At 39.0% G+C, this 20,366-nt stretch overlaps 1 protein-coding gene across 1 annotated transcript; it reads left to right on the top strand.

Annotated features, from left to right (window-relative positions):
- The first annotated feature begins 3,269 nt into the window (after positions 1-3,269).
- LOC135731363 (E3 ubiquitin-protein ligase TRIM21-like) lies at positions 3,270-20,281 on the top strand. Its single transcript, XM_073811781.1, has 6 exons — positions 3,270-3,632; positions 3,955-4,050; positions 15,595-15,828; positions 19,334-19,475; positions 19,596-19,622; positions 19,704-20,281. Exons 1-6 carry the CDS (start codon positions 3,276-3,278, stop codon positions 20,249-20,251), a joined length of 1,404 nt encoding a protein of 467 aa, XP_073667882.1. The 5' UTR covers positions 3,270-3,275; the 3' UTR covers positions 20,252-20,281.
- The last annotated feature ends 85 nt before the right edge of the window (positions 20,282-20,366 follow it).

Raw genomic sequence — 20,366 nt, 5'->3', positions numbered from 1 at the left:
TGTATATATAAATTCATAACTTTTTAAAATATTATTCAATTAAACTTATTCAAAAACTACTGAAAGGAAATAAATGTGTTTGTTTCTATTTTTTTAAATGGTGGGTCTTGAGATTACCTGTTGGGTTGAAAAAGTTTGCAAACTCCTATACAATACATAAGCAAGATTGATCAAAGCTTTATCAAATCTTTTTAATTTTTTTATTAGTAATTATATCATGTTTTTCATGTATACAGGTAAATAACGTCATAAGATAGGCATTCTTTGTGTCCAAAAAGAATAAATATAGTGGAATTTTTTTTAACTTGACATCATATATGAAACTGACTTAATTTTCCAATAAACGGATGAGTTTTGCATCAAATAGATTTTTGATACTCTTGCAATAGACTATATATGACGATTCCAGACGATTCATTGTTACATCTATGACTTAAAAACATTCCGATTTGTATATCCTTTTCTTTTTAGACACCGTTCGCATCAAGTTGCCAAGTTTATTTTAAATCTTGATGCGCGGCAAGCACACTCAAATATGGACGCGTCTGAAACAAAACTCGTATTTACAGGCGAACGCTTTGAAAAGAATAAGAAATTCAGCGCGTCCTGTGTTTTCCATTCATTTTAGATGTTAGGTTAATGGACTCGAATGCAAAAATTATTTCAATAAGTGGTCGGGACTCGGGACACAATCAATTTGGGCATAAAGTGGTGGGGCTGCTGTGACTGCAGGCAGCCTATGACATCAACCTTCAACCTGGTGGCATGACAACAACCGGCCTCGTTGCCAAAAAACAGACCGGCCCACCGGGAATTCTCCTGGTCCAATTAGCCATCTTGGCCTGTTACCAAGTATTGGTAAGGAATTATATATGCACGCACGTTTTTTTAAGACTTTACCTGAGACAGAAAGTAAACATCCATCCATCCTGCCTGCGGGCATTTGCGGGTGGGAGCGGGACAAAATATCACAGATGCGGGCGGGAGCGGGACTAAAAATTACAAATCTTTGCGGGAGCATGCGGGAGTGGGACTGAACTTTGCGGGTGCGGGTGGGGAGCGGGACTGAAAATTGTGTCCCGCGCAGACCTCTAATCCACTTTTTATGCATACGCACCAGAAGAGGGCGCACAAACTGTACGTGCACCCAATTGAAACCCTGCATATATTGTATGGGTAGCAGTACAGAGTGAAGAGGGGGAATCAAAATGTTTTGGCTTGACTTTTCAGCACAGATGTCACCTCACGTTGCATGTCCAATTAAAGGAGCTAGGCAAGAATACATGCAGGGATTTTTACTGTCTACTTGGGCAGCGACTGAGGAGTGTTCATAAGAACACAAATATGCTTATTAAGAAATGTTTACTGTGAAGTATGTAGGTTAGTAACTACCTGGTGTTTTTGATAATCAGTGTTGGTCGCACAAAAGCCTAGAGCATTGGTTTGCAAATTCATGCAAATGACTTTGCGTAAATAAGGTGTGGCTTTTGTCTTTGGAATTGAAACTTAACAATACTAGAAAGAAATAACCACTGTACATATGACAATCAGATACTGCACAACCTGAAGAATACACACCTTTGAAAAGGTAAGTCTGAATTATGCATCACTTTTATTATAGTACATGTGTGGTATATAAAACAATCAACTTATCTGGATTCCCTGTGCAATGCCAAATCTTGAATTTCTTAAAGTCAGTCTCTAAAATGAATGGATTGGCATAAATCCTTTGTGGCATTCTGAATGTTTCGTTGACCCAGCTCATTGTTTTACCAATTGTGCATCAGATTTTTCTAGAAACATTTACCTTTGTAATGTCTAGGAAATATTTGTTGGTTTAAAAGAATTAAAATTAACTACACATCCTACTAAAAAAGTTTTAAAATGCTATGATGATATTCCAATACATAAAACCTAACGATAACAGGATGTCGCAAACATTTGCCAAATTCAATTTTATTGCAATAGCCTTAGGGATCTCCTGCCCTGTTCCTGGTCCTGCAGAGTTCAGTCCAATCAAAACCAACTTATAAAGTTGTTCATGGTTACTTGAAAAATGCAACCAGGTTTGATGGAGCAAAGTTGAAAGTAAATTGTGAAGGAGAGAGAGAGAGAGAGAGAGAGAGAGAGAGAGAGAGAGAAAGAACAGCACCCGTTTTAAATGCATATTTAACTAAAAAGCTACTTTCCATTTAAAATAAGAGAGTAAAAAAAGGATGTGTTTGTTAAAATTCTCATGGTCAGTGTTGCCAGGGTCACGGTTTCCTGCACAATTAGGCTATTTTGAAAATACAGTTGCGGGAAAAAATTCGGAGCCGAGGGTTGCGTTTTTTTGGGCTAGTTTTATAATGTGCCGCGGCCGCGAAAATGTTTATCTGTAGACTTATAAAATGAACATTCTTTATTTTCCTAATGTGCATTAATCCCATAAGCAATACCTGTCAACCCAAAGACCGCTGCAACGTCAGGAAGTCAGTGGAAAAGTGAGTAGAGGGGCGCATTTTGCTCTTAATATCACGTCAGAAACAAGAAATTACTTTATGTGAGAAGTTACATCTATACTGAGAGGATGTCTACAGACCCTGTGAACCCATCTTTGTATGATCTTTTTTAAGTTAAATATTTTTTTAAATACAGAGATAGTTAAAAGGGCAGAGTTTATAAACTGTCTCAAAGTGGCACGGTTAGGTACACTTAGAAGTACTAAAGTACTAATTTTTTTTGTATGAACAGAACAGAATAGTGTGTGAAAATAGAGCACTTTAAGTGCATTAAGAAAAATTTCATCTGGAAAGTACATTAAAAGCAATAGAAAGAGTTTATTTTACAGACTTTTGTTGTAATCCCACAGTTTTCAACTGTGATTGGACAAATGTAAAAATTGGGCTAGTTTTCATTCCTTTTGGGGCGGGTTTTAAGTTGTCATTGGGCTGGAAATTTTTCTTGGACCTGGCAACCCTGCTCATGGTGGAAAGTCTATCAGTGAGAGGAATGAAGAATATTTGTAGCTCAGCATGCTTGCTATGAGCCATCAGCAAATGAACACATTCAAATGACAAGAGTACTTAAGGTTTACTGTATGATTAGTCAGCGTTGCGTAAAAGTTGTTTTAAACTAAAGAGGAGAATCGTAAAACTTTACAGTATGTTTTATAGTACAGTATAGTATAGTATAGTATTAAAATCATCAGGTTTAACTTTTCACACAATCCCAATCTTTCACCAACTTCAGTGCCCCATCTGTTAATCCAGAGCTGTTCGGATCAGCACGTAAACATGAGTCTCGAGGTTCTTCAGCGGGCACAGATGGTTGACCTGCATTTCTACACTGGTCAAAGAGGTGAGATCCCCTGCGACAACTGTGAGGAAAACCAGTCTTTCAGAGCTGTGAAGTCCTGCTTGACCTGTTTACTCTCATACTGTGAGCATCATCTGAGGCCGCATCAGTCTTTGGAGAGGCTGAAGGGTCATAGACTGGTAAAACCAGTGGAGAGATGGGATGAGAGATTGTGCAGTGTCCACGGCAGACCCTTGGATTTCTACTCAACCCGAGACCAACGCTGCATCTGTGCCTTATGTGTGAAACCTGGTCTAGATGTCATACCTGTGGAGAGAGAGAGACAGAGGAGAGAGGTAACAAACTTTTATATAAAATAATACAGTGGGTAATATATGGCCCCCTGGATTAAATTTTTAACCATATTTTAACCATAAAAATATAAAAAAGCATAATTCTGTCTACATTCTTTTATTTTTATACTTTTTAAGCATCTTTGTTGAACCTTTTAATTGCACATAGTCTCAATGTATGAAATGGTATTACCTATAAAATCTAATAAACGTCAAACACAGAAGTAATGTGAATTTATGTAAATCTGATTAAATAATTAAAAAATATATATATGTTTGAGTTTGGTATTCATGTATTCTGACAGCTTTGTGTGTGTTTCTACATGCCGAACAGCAAAATACTATTAAAAGATTGGAAAGCATAATCAGTCAAAGAGAAAACCAACTTGGGGATTTTCAGAACACAGTGACAAACTATCAGGTCAGTATATCGGTACAGATACTGTATAGCGAAATATGGATGAGAACGTGTCTGTAGGGACGGTTCCATTTTATGTCTAAAACCGCACTGCTTTTTGTCCTTTCCAACTCGTTTGGCCGGTTGCGCTCCGATGGCGTGTGACTCTCCGCACTCTCCACCATTCATTGTTTTTTCTATTTGCGTCAAAACTGACAATTCATTCGTTCTGTGTATTCCTGTACAGCTATGATCAGCTGTTTCTTCATCTTGAGTTAATACAGAATGATCCAATGTTTACATGGCCCAATGGTAATATGTAAAGAGTGAAGCTGATTTGTTGGTTCTTCAAATAAATTAAATTAAATTTGATTTATATAGCGCTTTTCACAATTGTTAATTGTTTCAAAGCAGCTTTACATGAGTAGATGTAGGGGAAAACACAGAAAATCAATAGATAATATAATAATTAGAATATAGCGGCTAAGGATAAACCGTACAAGTGAGCGTAGTAATAATGTAAAAAAAAAACCCTAGGAGAAAACCCAGTGGGAAAAACTCTTAGAAGGACAAAACCCCTTGGGAGAGATTAATATATATTTATATATATAAACACGGTAGGGATAGGAAGCGGGTAAGCGGATTAAACTAGTTCAGCCGGTGGTCGTTGGTCGCGCATTGGCTGGTCATAGAAGGACAGCCAGTAGATCAGTGGTGAGATGACCTTCACAGCAGCAGGAACTGGGTCTGTTTGTCTCATTGTCCTCGGGGTCGAGGACGAGCAGGGAGAAAAAACAGAATTCTATTAGCATAGGGGCGGATTGCATGTAATGCAAGTGTCATACAGTATTGTGGTTTAAAATCCGCTCTGTTCCAGACAGGCTACCTATTGCAGCAATAGTATATTTCCCATACAAGGTATGTGAGTGCTTTGTTCTAGACAAAATAACTATTGCGGGATAAGTACATTTACTGGACATTTTATGTGAATGCTTTGTTAAAGAAGAATGTCTTAAGTTTAGCTTTAAATTGATCGACTGTGTCTGATACTCGAACATTATTTTGTCAATCATTCCAGAGCTTAGGGGCTAGATATTAAAAGGATCTACCACCTGTAGACACTTTTGATAGTCTAGGGATAATTAAGTGGTCACAATTTTGTGATCGCAGTTTACGTGGTGGATTGTGTTCTGATAGTAATTCTTTAAGATACTTTAAGGGTGCTAGGCCATTTAATACTTTGTAGGTGATTAATAGTATTTTAAATTGTATGCGATATTTTACTGTAAAGATGCCAGAATTGGACTAATGTGGTCATACTTTTTAGATCGAGTAAGCATTCTTGCGGCGGCGTTTTGAACCAGCTGTAGCTTGTTTACCTGATTTGCATGACATCCCCCGAGTAACGAGTTACCATAGTCTATTCTAGAGGTCATAAAAGCATGGATAAGCTTTTCTGCATCTGATGGAGACAGCATATGGCATATTTTTGAGATATTTCTAAGATGGAAGAATGCTGTGCTGCAGACGTTGGAGATATGACTATTGAAAGATAGATTGCTGTCGAACATTACGCCTAAATTCTTAACTGTGGAAGATGGCACCACCGTGCAGCCATCTATGGGCAACTTGTAATCTGACATATTGGGCCCTATCTTGCACCCAGCGCAATTGACTTTGTCAGTGACGCATGTATCATTCGTATTTTGCACCGGCGCACAGCGGGTTTTTCCCTCCACAGACGCACGTCGGCAAACTAGGGAATGAACTTGCGCTCCCTGGGCGGTTCAACGCAAAAAAGGAGGCGTGTTGCAGCGCAAACCATACCTGATGCTATTTTGCAGTTTCAAAAAACAATTGCGCCACTGACCAAAAAAAACTAGTCTAAAGTCAGTGGCGCGTGGTTCATTATTTTCAATGTATTTGCAAGATGGCGGCGCGCATAGTCGCAGCGGCTCAGTGCTCCTTAAAACAATGCTGTATGTGGTTGCTGTTTGTAATATTTTTTGTTGTCAAGTCTACTCGGGCTACACCATATATATTCTACAACAGAGAGGAATTACTGTATATCGGGAGAACATTCAAAGTACCTATAACGAGTGCCTTCCAACACTCGCATAATATCTTACCAGGAATAGCAAGAGCACCGTCGTCTACATGGATTGTTTCACCAAATGTCAAGCACCGAAGGCGGCGAAGGGAACGAAAACAAAAGCGTGGCTGTAGGTCGGGCGTCTGGGCTAGGCTAAAGAGGGCTCCTAACAGACCACCACTTCCTAGCCTTTATGTCGCAAATGCGCGATCCCTGGTGAATAAGATGGATGAATTACATCTAGATCTGTCAAACCGGACAAACATACGGGATAGCTCTGTGGTAATCATTACTGAAAGTTGGCTAAACCCAGAAAATCCCGGACGCAGCAGTTGAGCTAGCGGGTCGCTCATTACATCGGAGCGACAGAACAGAGGACTCGGGTAAGAGCCGTGAAAATAATTATCCAGAAGGCATTTTTATTGTGGCTGGTGATTTTAACCATGTTAATCTTAAAACAGTGTTACCCAGCTTTGATCAGCATGTCAAATGTGCAACACGAGGGAATAATATACTGGACTGTGTATATTCTAATATTAAAAAGGGATACAGAGCCTTCCCCCTCACACACCTGGGACAGTCTGATCATTTGTCACTATCCCTGATTCCAGCGTATCGCCCCGTTATTAAAAAGCAGAAGACTATTGTGAGAACTGTTAAGAGGTGGTCTGAGGATGCATCTCTACAGTTACAAGACTGTTTTGAACGAACAAACTGGACTTTGTTTTTTAATCAGGATGTGAATGAATATGCTTTTACGGTTCTCTGTTATATTAGGTCCTGTGTTGAAAACATCACTATTAACACAAGCATTAGGATCCCTCCCAATAGGAAACCTTGGATGGCGGCAGAGGTCCATGTCCTTCTGAGGGAGCGCAACACAGCATTTAAATCCGGGGACAGAGCATTATATAACACATCCAGGTACAACTTGAAAAAGGGCATCAAGCGGGCAAAAGCAGCATACAAGGAAAAGATAGAGGGCCACTTTACCAATAAAGATCCAACACGTATGTGGCAAGGAATACAACAAATCACCAATTACAGGGGCAGTCGTGAATCACCTATAAACATTAATGCCTCCTTGGCAGAAGAGCTCAACCATTTCTATACCCGTTTTGAAACATTAGGATCAGATAATGGAACTGCTCCTCTCCTTGCTGATACAGACCCTAAATTGATGGTAACGGTAGAGGAAGTGAGATGCAGCTTTAGGTCGGTAAATACTAGAAAGGCTGAGGGACCTGATGCGATTCCGGGGAGAGTGCTCAAAGAATGCGCCTACCAGCTCGCAGATGTCTTTGCAGACATATTTAATATGTCTCTGGCCACATCAACCGTACCGACCTGCTTTAAAACAGCAACTATCATTCCAGTGCCCAAACAGAGTCACGTCAGCACCCTGAATGATTACAGACCTGTGGCGCTCACCCCCATTGTCGCAAAGTGCTTTGAGAGACTGGTGATGAAGCACGTTAAATCTGTCCTTCCCATCAACTTGGACCAGCATCAGTATGCCTATAGAGAAAATAGGTCTACAGAAGATGCTATCGTTACAGTCCTCCATAAAGCGTTGACACACCTTGACAAGGGGAAGACATACGTGAGACTACTTTTTGTAGATTACAGCTCAGCGTTCAACACTATCATTCCTAACCAGCTGGTCACCAAACTTCTTGACTTGGGCCTCAGCAGCAGCCTGTGTATGTGGATCAAGGATTTTTTGACAGATCGCTCACAGACAGTGAAACTGGGCCCACACCAATCCTCAAGCCTGTACACCAGCACTGGAGCACCACAAGGATGCGTGTTGAGCCCGTTGCTGTATTCCATCTACACCAGGGGTGTCAAACTCATTTTAGGCTGTGGGCCGGATGGTAAATAACGCCATGAAGTGTGGGCCGGATAATTTTTTTAAACCTTAGTGTGCTGATAATTGTGTTAAAAATAACTAAACAAACCACTTAATTAGTTTGTTTAGCAAGAAAACCAGAGAAACACGCAGCTCTGTGAAAACTACATTTCATAAGGTCACACTCATACTGTATATTATACACACAAATTTACATCTGAACAAAACCCACTGGCCTTATAGGTTGAAAAGCTTTAATTTAACTTCTTTTGCCTTAATGACAAAATTATTTATAAACCATTCACTTTTCTTTGGAATATATTTGTAATGAGAACAGTCATTTTGAAAATGCTAGATGGAGCAGTGGCCCAAACCAAAAATGGCACTATGGGTGGTGGTACTATTATTATGGTTTTAATAAAGTATTATAAATATTATGTGTTATATTACTAGCATCAACTTAGACAAGTGATAATAATGGGAAATATAATAAGAATTAAAGTGTGACAATCTGCTAAATATTCAATATGATTTACCTGCTGGCTTGATGGAGCTTTGAATCCATGTTTGCAATGTTGAACTGCTTCTAAAAGCCTCTCTTTCCGTTCTCTGTCGTTATTTTGTGAAGGCATTGGTGTTTTTTGTATTTTTTGTCTACAAAGTGTGCCAACAACAGCAAATTTAGTGTTTATATTAACTTAGATCTGATCGGGAACATTAAATCGATTAGACAAGCATTGTAACGTAAATAAGAATGTGGATATTTTGTTGTTTGCTTGCTAAGTTGTTAGCACTTTTAGAACACTGACAGCAAATCATTACCGGAAGAAATACATAAACATACTTACAAATTACTAATTCTGCGGTTTAACAACTGATATAATGTAATGAATCTACCTGTTAATGCAACGAACTTCGGAAACTGTCGTCTTCGCTCTCCAGGCAGAGAGTGGACACAGAGATGCTGCGGAGCGGGCGGGAAAACACGAAGTGGATCACTGGAATCAGTGGATCTTTAGGGGAGCGGTAACAATTAAACGGCAAGATTTTTGGGCACCGTGTTTACTCTATGTTCCGCGTTTTGCTGCTTTCCGCAAGTCTCTCATATTAAAAACGAACTAGACACCCGCCTAAAAGGGTTTTTAAAATATGTATTTAATATTTAATAAAACTGTATGAATCATCATGTGGGCCGGATTGAACACCTTTGCGGGCCGTATCCGGCCCGCGGGCCGCATGTTTGACACCCCTGATCTACACGTATGACTGCATCTCCACCCACCCTTCAAATACAACGATAAAATTTGCAGATGATACAACTGTGGTGGGAGAAATCTCAAATAATGATGAGAACGCCTACAGAGATGAAGTTGACAGACTGACAGGATGGTGCAAAAACAACAACTTGACTATGAATGTCAAAAAAACAAAGGAGATGATAGTGGACTTCAGATGGTGTAAGGAGTCCCCCCAACCCCTCATCATTAATGGTGAGGAAGTGGAAAAGGTATCTTGTTTTAAATTCTTGGGGATACTGATCTCAGAGGACCTCAAATGGGAGATGAATACAATCGCTATTGTTAAAAAGGCGCAACAGCGACTTTACTTTTTAAGAACACTTAAGAGGAACAACCTGTCTGCTGAGCTTCTTAAAGTCTTTTACCAATGTGCCATTGAGAGTGTCATAACATATGGGATGACTGCATGGTATGCCAACAGCACAGGGAAAGATAGGAAATCTCTTGACAGAGTTATAAGATCTGCGGAAAAAATCATTGGACTTCCTCTCCACCGACTGGACGATATTTACACGATCCGCTGCCTCCGCAGAGCACATAACATTCTGCAAGATGAGACACATCCCTCAAAACATCTTTTCTCTCTGCTCCCATCTGGCAGACGGTATCGTGCTCTCAGAGCACGTACTTCCAGGCTGCAAAATAGTTTTATCCCCAGGGCCATCACAGAACTGAATAACCATGTACCCCTACCAACCTGTCAGCACATTTGCACTTTATAAATAGGGATTTTATTTAATGGGACTTTAGAGTAAAGTTGGATGCCCTGTTTTTTATATGTTTTTTATATATTTTATATTTTATTTATTGTGTGAGTGTGTGTTTATGTAAGGGAGTATTGTTTTAGAGGTTGCACACGTAAATTTCGTTGTACAGTACTACTGCACAATGACAAATAAAGTCTATTCTATTCTATTCTATTATGCTATTTTAAGGGCGCATGCTTGACCATAATGTATAGCGTGCACAACGTGCACACAATTTGCTTATCTAATCTACACAGATGCAACAGCTATTTTTGCAAATCATAAATTGTTACAATAAAAAATATTAACACATGAGATAAGGGGAATCATAGTGGTGAGCATTGTGGTGATAGTTTTTATTTACTGTGTGGCTGCGTTAAAAAATTCTCATGCAAATAACTATTAAAATATTTTCATAAGTTTGTTGTGTGGCTGTATTACGTTTATTTTATGTAAATAATAATTAAAATGTTTTCATAAGAAACCTTAATGTATATGAACTTGATTTGTAAGTGTACTTTCGGGTTGGACCTTGCTTGCGTTTCTTGGGTCCGTGCGCCTGGTAAATCCATCATAATAATAGCAACCCGCCATGGAACTTGCGCCCTTGCGTTTAAAGGGAATGTTGGATAGCGTTCTGATTGGTTTATTTGACGTTACGCCCAAACCACACCTATGAATAATGAACCTACTTCAGACCAACCCCTTATTGATTTGCGCCTGGCGCAAGAGTTATTTCTCCCGCCGGGAAAATAGCAACAGCGCCCACGATCCGCCCACAAAGTCACTTGCGCTTTGCGCTTAGCACTTGCGTTTCAGATCATTAAAATAGGGCCCATTATGTTTGGAGCGATTTGGTTCAATAATAAGTATCTCAGTCTTATTGGAGTTTAGCATAAGAAAGTTATGTGCCATCCAGTCCCTAATATCACTAATGCAGTCTGTTAGCTTAGCAAACTGGTGGGTTTCGCTAAGATGTGACGAGATGTAAAGCTGGGTATCATCCGCATAGCAGTGAAAACTTATGTTATGTTTCCTGATAATGTCTCCTAGAGGTAACATATATAACAAGAATAGGATAGGGTCTAAAACTGATCCCTGTGGTACCCCGTATTTAACGGAGGAGTGATATGACTCTTCCTCGTTTACATAAACAAAGTGATATCGATTGGTTAGATATGATCTAAACCAGGCTAACGCCTGCCCACTGATGCCAGCATAGTTTTCTAGTCTATTGAGTAAGATTCTGTGATCTATTGTGTCAAAGGCTGCACTAAGGTCTAGTAATATAAGGATTGATATTTCACCACTTTCGGATGTTAAAAGGAGGTCATTTGTAACTCTAAGCAGCGCTGTCTCTGTGCTATGGTGGGGCCTGAATCCTGATTGGAACTTTTCATATGTATTATTATTCGCTATGAATGTGCGTAGCTGGCTTGCCACTACTTTTTCTAATATTTTGGAAAGAAAAGGTAGATTTGAGATTGGTCTAAAGTTATTATGATCTCCCTGGTCAAGGTTTGGTTTTTTAATGAGCGGTCTAATAACTGCTAGTTTGAAAGCTGTTGGAACGTATCCTAATTCTAGAGATGAGTTAAAGTTATTTAGTACTGTGTCTGACACTATATGAAATACCTCTTTAAGTAATTTTGTGGGAACGAGGTCTAATATACAGGACAATGATTTTGATGATGTTACTAGTTTAGAGAGCTCTTTTATTGTAGTAGGTTTAAATGACTCAAGATGTTCGTATGGTAGTCTAGTGTTAAATGTGTTAAACTATTGGGTAGAATGGTGGCTGCTTGCGTAGTTTCTATGTTTTCCCTGATAACTGTAATTTTGTTAGTAAAGAAGTTCATGAAGTCGTTACAATTGTGTTGGAGTTTACTATTGGTTTCTGTTTGTTCTTTGTTTCTAGTCAGTTTCGCAACTGTGCTAAAGAGGAAACGAGGGTTGTTATGATTTTCTTTAATAAGCGTACTGAGATAGGTAGATCTGGTGGTTTTTATAGCCTGTCTGTAGTGTTGAACAGTCTCTTTCCATGCTGAACGCCATACCTCTTTGTGCCTTGGTAGTTTCTTTCCATCTTTCTAGCTACTTTTTTAAGGGCTGCAGTATGATGGTCATACCATGGAGCTGGCGTTTTTCTTTGATTCTCTTTTTTCGAATGGGAGCAACGGCATCCAACATGCTAGAACAAACATTGTGCAGGTTTTCTATTATAATATCCAGATCTTCACGCTTATCTGCTACATGTTTCATTTGAGACAGGTCTGGAAGAGTGCTAATAAAGCTATCGTTAGTGGTGGAAATTATTGTTCTGGCTAATCTGTAGCATGTTGTAGACTGAGTGATCCTATTTAGAAGTACACACAAGGCAATGGTCTGAAACTGCATCGCTCTGAGGTGATATTTCGATGTCATTAATATTGAGTCAGAGTGACAGAATTAAGTCTAATGTGTGCTTACGCGTATGCATGGGCACTGACAAGTTTTGTTTAATACCGAGAGAATTTAGAACATCCATAAACGCACTTCCTAATGCATCTTTTGGGTTATCCACATGGATATTAAAATCACCAACGATAAGAGCTTTATCTACAGTGACTGTAAGCTCAGATAGGAAATCTCAGATTTCTTTAAGAAAATCTGTGTGGTGGCCTGGAGGCCTGTAGATGGTAGCTAAAATGAACGAAAGCTGTTTGTTGTTATGATCAATTATTTCCATATTTAATAGTAGTACAAATTAAATTTTTGTTTGGATTTATGGTTTACTTTAAATATTTTGTTGTATATTGTAGCTACACCACCCCCTCTCCCTTTTAGACGAGGAACGTGTTAATAGTAATAGTCTTGTGGGGTGGATTCGTTTAAACTGATGTAATCGTCTGCTTTAAGCCAGGTCTCTGTTAAACAGAGTGCATCTAAGTTTGGTCAGTAATTATTTCATTGATAATAGGTTCTTTATTGGTAAGCAGTGGTGGACAGTAACGAAGTAAATGTAATTCGTTACTGTACTTAAGTAGTTTTTTCGCGTATCTGTACTTTACTCAAGTACTTTTATTTTGGGAGACTTTTACTTTTACTTTACTACATTTTAAAGTCAAATATCTTACTTTTTACTCCACTACATTTTAAAAAATCGGTCGTTCCTTTTTATTTATCAGTGGATAAAAAACGTAACTGGGCAAACTAAAGCTGCACAAAAAAACTAAGATGCACACGTGATGCGTCAAAAGGGTACAGCATGCGCTTAGTTTCGAACTTGTTTTGGTTGCCGCGCTGTTTCACGTAAGCTACGCGAGTCACGCGAGTGCAGCAGCCAGCCAATGCATCGTTTGGAGAATGAAACTGCATTCAAAAACAACGGAGGAGATAACTGACCCGTCACAACAACAATGGCCTTATTAACGCGAGTTTTTTTAAGTCCTTGAACAAAAGAACGAGTCATTCGTGTCTTCTCTGCCTGCTTTGAAACTGTGCTATTTCGTTTTAAAATAATACTCTTTCAAATCTAAGGAAACGCGTAGAGGTAAGCCATTTTTATTCTGGTTATATTTTTAAATGAGCAATCTTAACAGTAGCTTGCAGAAAACTGTTAATTGTGTTGCTAAAATATATACGACGTTATCATGAATGAACTTTAAGCTATACAGGCTGAAGCTATTTTTAGCCGTATAGTTAGCTGTTTCACTTAAGTTCATTGTATTTGATTAAGCTCAGTGCTCTGTTATTTTGAAATGACAATTAATCACTATCAACACTGTTGTAAAATATAAATGACATTTTGACTAGCCATGCAGTGTATGATGCTTAAACAGTCAGGTGGATTGGAGTGCTCCCTATTGTTATTAATATTTTCATATAATAGTTTTGCTTCCAAAATATATAAATACATTTAATTATGTATTACAATATACATATGACATGCTAAAGCACATGAAACATTTTTGAAATTATATTCTTTAAGGCTTGTTTTATTTGTCAAAGAAAGGGAGACTGATTTCTAGATAACGTTATGTATTTAATGTTTGAAAACTATTGTGAACCTGTGCTTAAGTCAAGTTTTTATTACACTTAAACTGATAAATTATTTAACAAATAAATCTTGAAATTAGACTTACTGCTCTCAAATCCTGTTATTTCATTTGATGCTAAAGGAAATTTTTTGTTTTTAAGGTTTTAGGATTATGATAATTTTAATAGACATCAGTGTCTGATTTATAAATGTCCTTTTATTAATTGATTGGTAAGCCAAGAGAGTTATTTCACATTATTTGAGTTTTGTGACAAAAATGATACGGCCATAATAAATCACAGTACTTTTGTACTTAAGTACATTTTGAGGCAGATACTTTTGTACTTTTACTCAAGTAAAAATTTTAAGCAAGTACTTCTACTTTCACTTGAGTAATATTTTACCCTGGGTATCTTTACTTTTACTCAAGTACACGATTTGTGTAATTCGTCCACCACTGTTGGTAAGCGATCTAATGTTAATTTTAATTTTTGAGTTTCATCTGTTAATGTTCTAATTTTATGTTAATAATATTTGTACGAGACGGGGTAAACGGTGCTCTGTATTTATTTGTTCGAGGAACAGACACAGTCGAGATGTGTTGGTACTCTGGTAAAAAAGGCTCTACACTGTCAGAAATAAAGATACGAAACTGGTCCTTTTCTGTCACTGGGGCTGTACCCTAAGTTTCAGTTTGATACCTTTACAGGACTACAAAACAGAATACAATTTTGGGTAGATTACCGTACCTTAAGGACCTACATTGTTAGAAAAAAGTCAAAATATGTACCCTAGCTGTCAGTGGGGCAGCACCCTTTAAAAAGGTATTTGTATGGACCATTAGGTACAGATATGTAAACATTTAGTACCAATATGTACCTTTGAGATACTAATATGTATTGTTGAGGTACTAATAAGCTCTCTTTGGTCCCAGTATGTACCTCTGAGGTACTAAAATGAAATCCTTAGGTGCAAAGCTGTATTTTTTGAAAGGGTACAGCCCCAGTGACAGAAAAGGTACAGTTTTGTCCCTTTATTTCTGAGAGTGTATATGTGCTGGAATATATGTGATCTTGACATGTCAAGGCAGCTAACAGACGGATGGGTAAGCCGATCTGTCTGGTTCTTGTCACATGATGTGGTGCAGATGTGAAAAGTTGAAATATTTTCAACTCGCTGTGGTGCCAATACACCTGGAAAAAAGAGCGATGCGACCACGTCACTTTCTTTTTGAGCGTGCTTGCCCCCTGGCTACATTTATAATAGCATATTAGTGCCATAAGATGCCAAATGTAAACCACCTCTTAAAGAAAACATACTGTATGTAGTTATTTCTATGATTACATGTTGTCACCTTTATAGTTAAAGCTATAGTAATATAGTATAGTAATAGCTTTGCAGTAAAACTGCTAGGGTATTTCACTGTCATAGATCTAATGAAATTAAATGCAATGCAAATCAGACATTCGGAAACAAGCTCTGAAAGCTGCTAGCTGTATTGTCTGAACAAGAGTCTATATAAAGTCACAGAGAATGATCATTCGTTTCTCTACTCTTTACAGGCTGAGATAAACAGAGAGCAGACAGAGATAAATAAGGTGTTTGCTGCAGTGATGAATGTTATGAGGAGAGCTGAGGAGGAGCTGCTTGCTCCTCTAGAGAGTAGAAGGAGGAGTCTGGAGAGAGAGATGGAAGAGAAGACACAGAAGATACTAAGAAACAATTTACATCATAGAGAAACCATCAATCATCTGAATCAAACTCAGAATGAAGACGACGACGTCCTCTTTCTTCGGGTCAGACACTAATATTGTGTAAAGCATTTTCACACAAGAGAGAGTGCTTTTATACTGAATATCAGGACAGTGATTTATACTATAGCTTGATTATGAGTTTTATTCACATAACAGCTTTGAGTTCATATACAGAGAGTTATGCATACTGCATAATTTTAGCCCTGATTTTAATTCGCCGACAGGTTTTGAGAAATCGTAGACAAATGGCCAAAATCACAGTCAAGGGTCATTCTATGAAAATGGTGGCTTTCCTGTCCCAGCCCCAACCACCAGGAAAAACACTTAAAATTGTCAGATAATGACACAAAATATATGTTTTTTTGTTTTAATTGAAGTGTTTTATTATTAAAAAACCATATGTAAGACAGCTATATTGCAAACCATTTTTTATATATATTGTAGAACACGGTCAGTACCATGAAATTGGCTTGTCCCTCGGGTCAGGAGTCGTAGTTTAGTGACATATTTTGAGGAAAAAAAATATTATTCTCCCCCTTTAAGTGTCTTAATAGAAAGGGAAGTAGTACAGTTATTTAGTGGACTACTTAAAAAACGAAAATATCAACTAAATATTATAAATAATTTACAGGGATTACCTGTCCCTTAATTCCATGTCACTGGTGTTACAATTTATAAAAACCACCACTTTGAAAAAATCAACATCCTTACCAACTTCTTCCTGGGTCAAACATTCATTGTAGGCATGGCTGTTTTGAAAAGCACATAGTGAGTGTGCACTTTCTCCTCATCTTTTAGCAATTTGATAAATAATTTGATAATTTCATGCGAGGACTTAAAGGACAAGTTCGGTATTTTACACTTAAAGCCGTTTTCAGATTGTTTATGATGAAATAGAACGGTTTTGACTGAAATTTTCGACATATGCGGCTGCCCCGAGAATTTTGGGGGTTTGTGTTTCACCTCCCACCTTTACAATGGGTTTAATGGTGCACTGGAACAATCCTTCCTAAAATGCATTAAACTTTCGTTTACAAAGACGTGAAACTCACCGAGTGGTCAGGGGTGTTCACTGGTATGCTCACACAAAAATCGCTGCAAAATACGCATTTTTATATACACAACAAATAATGCTCCGTTCTCAGTCTTGATCTGAGAAAGCGCTTGTTTAACCGCCCGCTCCACCCCCCAGATGGCTGCCCCGACCACACAGTGTTGAGGTAAAATCTCCTCGTAGGTAGGGACACCCTATGAAGGGTCGAACTGCCGGGAAAGAGCGTCGGGCTTACCATTCTTCGAGCTGGGTCTTAAAGAAATCGAGAAGTCAAAACGGTCGAAAAATAAAGCCCAACGGGCCTGACGGGTGCTCAGACGTCAAGCCGAGCGAATGTACTCCAGGTTGCGATGATCCTCTCTCGAGCCAGTGTCGCCATTCACCGAGCGCTAGACGGATCGCCAAAAGCTCTCGGTTACCAACGTCATAGTTGCGCTGCGTGGGGCAAAGACGGTGCGACAATACAGCCCCCACCCCAATAAACTCCAGAAATCTCTGAAGCACGACTCGAGACTCGGGAACCGACCAATTTAGAACCGCCTGGACCTTATCAGGATCCATATGAATCCCCTCCGCAGAAACGACCGAACCGAGAAACGTAACCGATCGAGCGTGAAAGACACACTTCTCAGCCTTAACAAAAAGGGGATTTTCTAGTAAGCGCTGTAAGACCCGGCGAACGTGTCGTACGTGTACCTGAGGAGACGGTGAGAAAATTAGAATGTCATCAATATACACAAATACAAAGACGTTCAGCATGTCTCTCAAGACATCGTTAACTAAAGCCTGAAAGACGGAGGGGGCGTTGACGAGCCCGAACGGTAAAACCCGATATTCGAATTGACCGACAGGGGTGTTAAATGTGGTCTTCCACTTGTCCCCCTCCTTAATGCATACTAGGTGGTGGGCGTTACGCACGTCCAATTTAGTAAAGATCTTTGCGCCCTGTAAGATCTCGCAAGCAGACGACATAAGAGTATAGCGATTCTTCACTGTTATGTCGTTCAGCCCCCGATAATCGATACACGGACGCAAAGACCCTTCCTTCTTCTTGACGAAAAAAACCCCAGCGCCGACGGGAGACAAAGAGGAAACAATAATACCCACGTCAAGAGACTCTGTGAGGTATTTCTCCAGAGCCTCTCGCTAGGGCGAAGAGAGAGAGTAAAGTCTGCCGTGGGGGGGGCGTGGTGTTGGGAAGGAGCTCAATAGCGCAATTGTAGGGACGGTGAGGTGGTAGAGAAACCGCCCGGGAATGGCTGAAGACTGATCGCAGATCATGGTACTCCTCCGGGACAAATCACCTGGCTCCTCCTGAAAAACAGAAACGGAGGAAACGGGAGACACAGCAGACACCAGACAATTAGTATGACAAGACAATTTCCATGAATGAACGGCCCCCTTGACCCAGTCTATCTGAGGATTATGAAGAACAAGTGAGGGATGTCCTAATACTATGGGGGTATAGTGAGATTGAAAAACAAAAAAAGAAACAGTCTCTTGATGATTACCGGAAACAGTAAGACTAACCGGACAGGTGGCGCTGCGAACAGTGGTGAGCTCTCTGCCATCCAGGGCAAAAACAGAAGCAGCATCCGGCAAATCGACCAATGGGATCTTGTGCTGGTGGGCCCACCCCTCATCGATGAAGTTGCCCTCGGCTCCCGGGTCAATGAGAGCCAGCAATGAGGGGTGTGTGAGTGAGTGTGTGTATATGTGTGTGTGTGTGTGTGTGTGTGTGTGAGAGAGAGAGAGAGAGAGAGAGAGAGAGAGAGGGAGACAGAGAAAACCAGACTCATGACAAATAGAACTTTACACATGCCTGTTTAAAGTAAATTATTACTAATCAAGACAATTTCTTAATATTACATTAACTTATTCTTTCTTGAATTATGTATGCAAATTAAATAGTCAAATTACATTCTGGGAAGCCTGAATTGTCATCTAAAATATAGGTAACACCAGTGACAAAAAAGCAGCACAAACTTTTTTTATGTAATGTAGTAAAAACATGAAAATACATTAAGCTGTCATTTATGCTGATTTATAATGTTAAGAGGTTAACTATTATATGACTATAAGTTTTGGTATAAAAAATAATTACATTTTTAAAAAGTTGTCTGTTCCATCAGCGTTGTTTCCATCATGTCACTTTTCACGTGCGTTTGGTTGTGAGACGTAGTTTGGTTGTGAGACGTAGTTTCATGAAACCCCATGTCGCCGATCCAGAGTGCAGTCTGAAATAGCAGTGACTGAACGCTTCCCCAGAAAGTCCCGCAGTGTGAAAAAAATCTGTGACCTAACTAGTTTGAAAATCATGCAGTCTGAACTTGGCATTACGTTTGAGACAAGATTTGCTGTTGGTTTCCTTCTGTTTCAAACAATCAGGATTTCATGTCATCAAGCAACAGAGAGATCAGATCAGACCAATCATATAATGTGAATTATAATACTGTATATACATGTCATGTACTGTTTTTGTTATTCTTTCAGTCGTATTCATCTGTGCCTGCTGAACTCAGAGATGATTTGAGAGTTTCTATTGACACTGAACTAAACTTTGGCTCCATGAGAAATATAACCACATCTGTTTTGACTTCTATTAGAACTCAAGTGGAGAATCTTCACTCTATTGGTGAGAGATGATGATGATTGACAGTAGTGATGTTTTGTGTCGGGTTCACTGATCTAAATATCACTGATAGTGTCATGGCATTTTTTAAAGTAACTTCAAAGTCTTTTAACTTTTTTACAGAAATGAACAGGATTCAGAGGTTTTTAGGTAAGAATCAATTCCTGAATCATTATATTGATTTATGAAGCTCTCAAACTTTTCTTAACTGAGATTCTTTTCTTTCCACAGTGAATGTGACTCTGGATGAAGAAACCGCACATCCAGCTCTGGAAGTGTCTCAAGATGGCAAATCTGTAAGAGTCAGAGGAAACACTCAAGGCATCCAGATCAGCCCCAGACGATCTGATCTGGTGGCTGGAGTCCTGGGAAGGTCTCATATCACATCTGGAAGAGAATTCTGGTTGGTGGAGGTAGGACAGAGAACGGGCTGGGAACTGGGCGTAGTGAGAAAAAATGCAAAAAGGAGAGGAACGGTCTTCTACAAACCCAGTGAAGGTTACTGGACCATTGTGTTCTGCGGTCCAAACACGTATGGAGCTTTTGAAGAAAATCCCATTCATCTGCATCTCTCCACCAAACCTCAGAAGGTGGGAGTGTTTGTTGACTATGACAACGCTCTCATCTCCTTCTATAATATGAACTATCAGTCACATATTTACACATTCACTCAGTGTAGATTCAATGGAACAATATGTCCATATTTTAATCCTCATGTCAACAGAGATATCAATAATTCAGATACAATGACAATTTCTTCTGTTAATCCAACAATGTGAAATGTGTAATATATAAAGTAAATAACTCACTACATATATATGACAATAATTTTATATTATTATATAAAGTTTCACGGTGAACAGGATGTTGTCTGTTTTATATGAGCAGATTTAT

Source organism: Paramisgurnus dabryanus, chromosome 2, assembly GCF_030506205.2.
Source record: "Paramisgurnus dabryanus chromosome 2, PD_genome_1.1, whole genome shotgun sequence".
Taxonomy (NCBI): domain Eukaryota; kingdom Metazoa; phylum Chordata; class Actinopteri; order Cypriniformes; family Cobitidae; genus Paramisgurnus; species Paramisgurnus dabryanus.
Note: the sequence above shows the minus strand (reverse complement) of the source record. Positions and strands in the feature narration are given on the sequence as shown.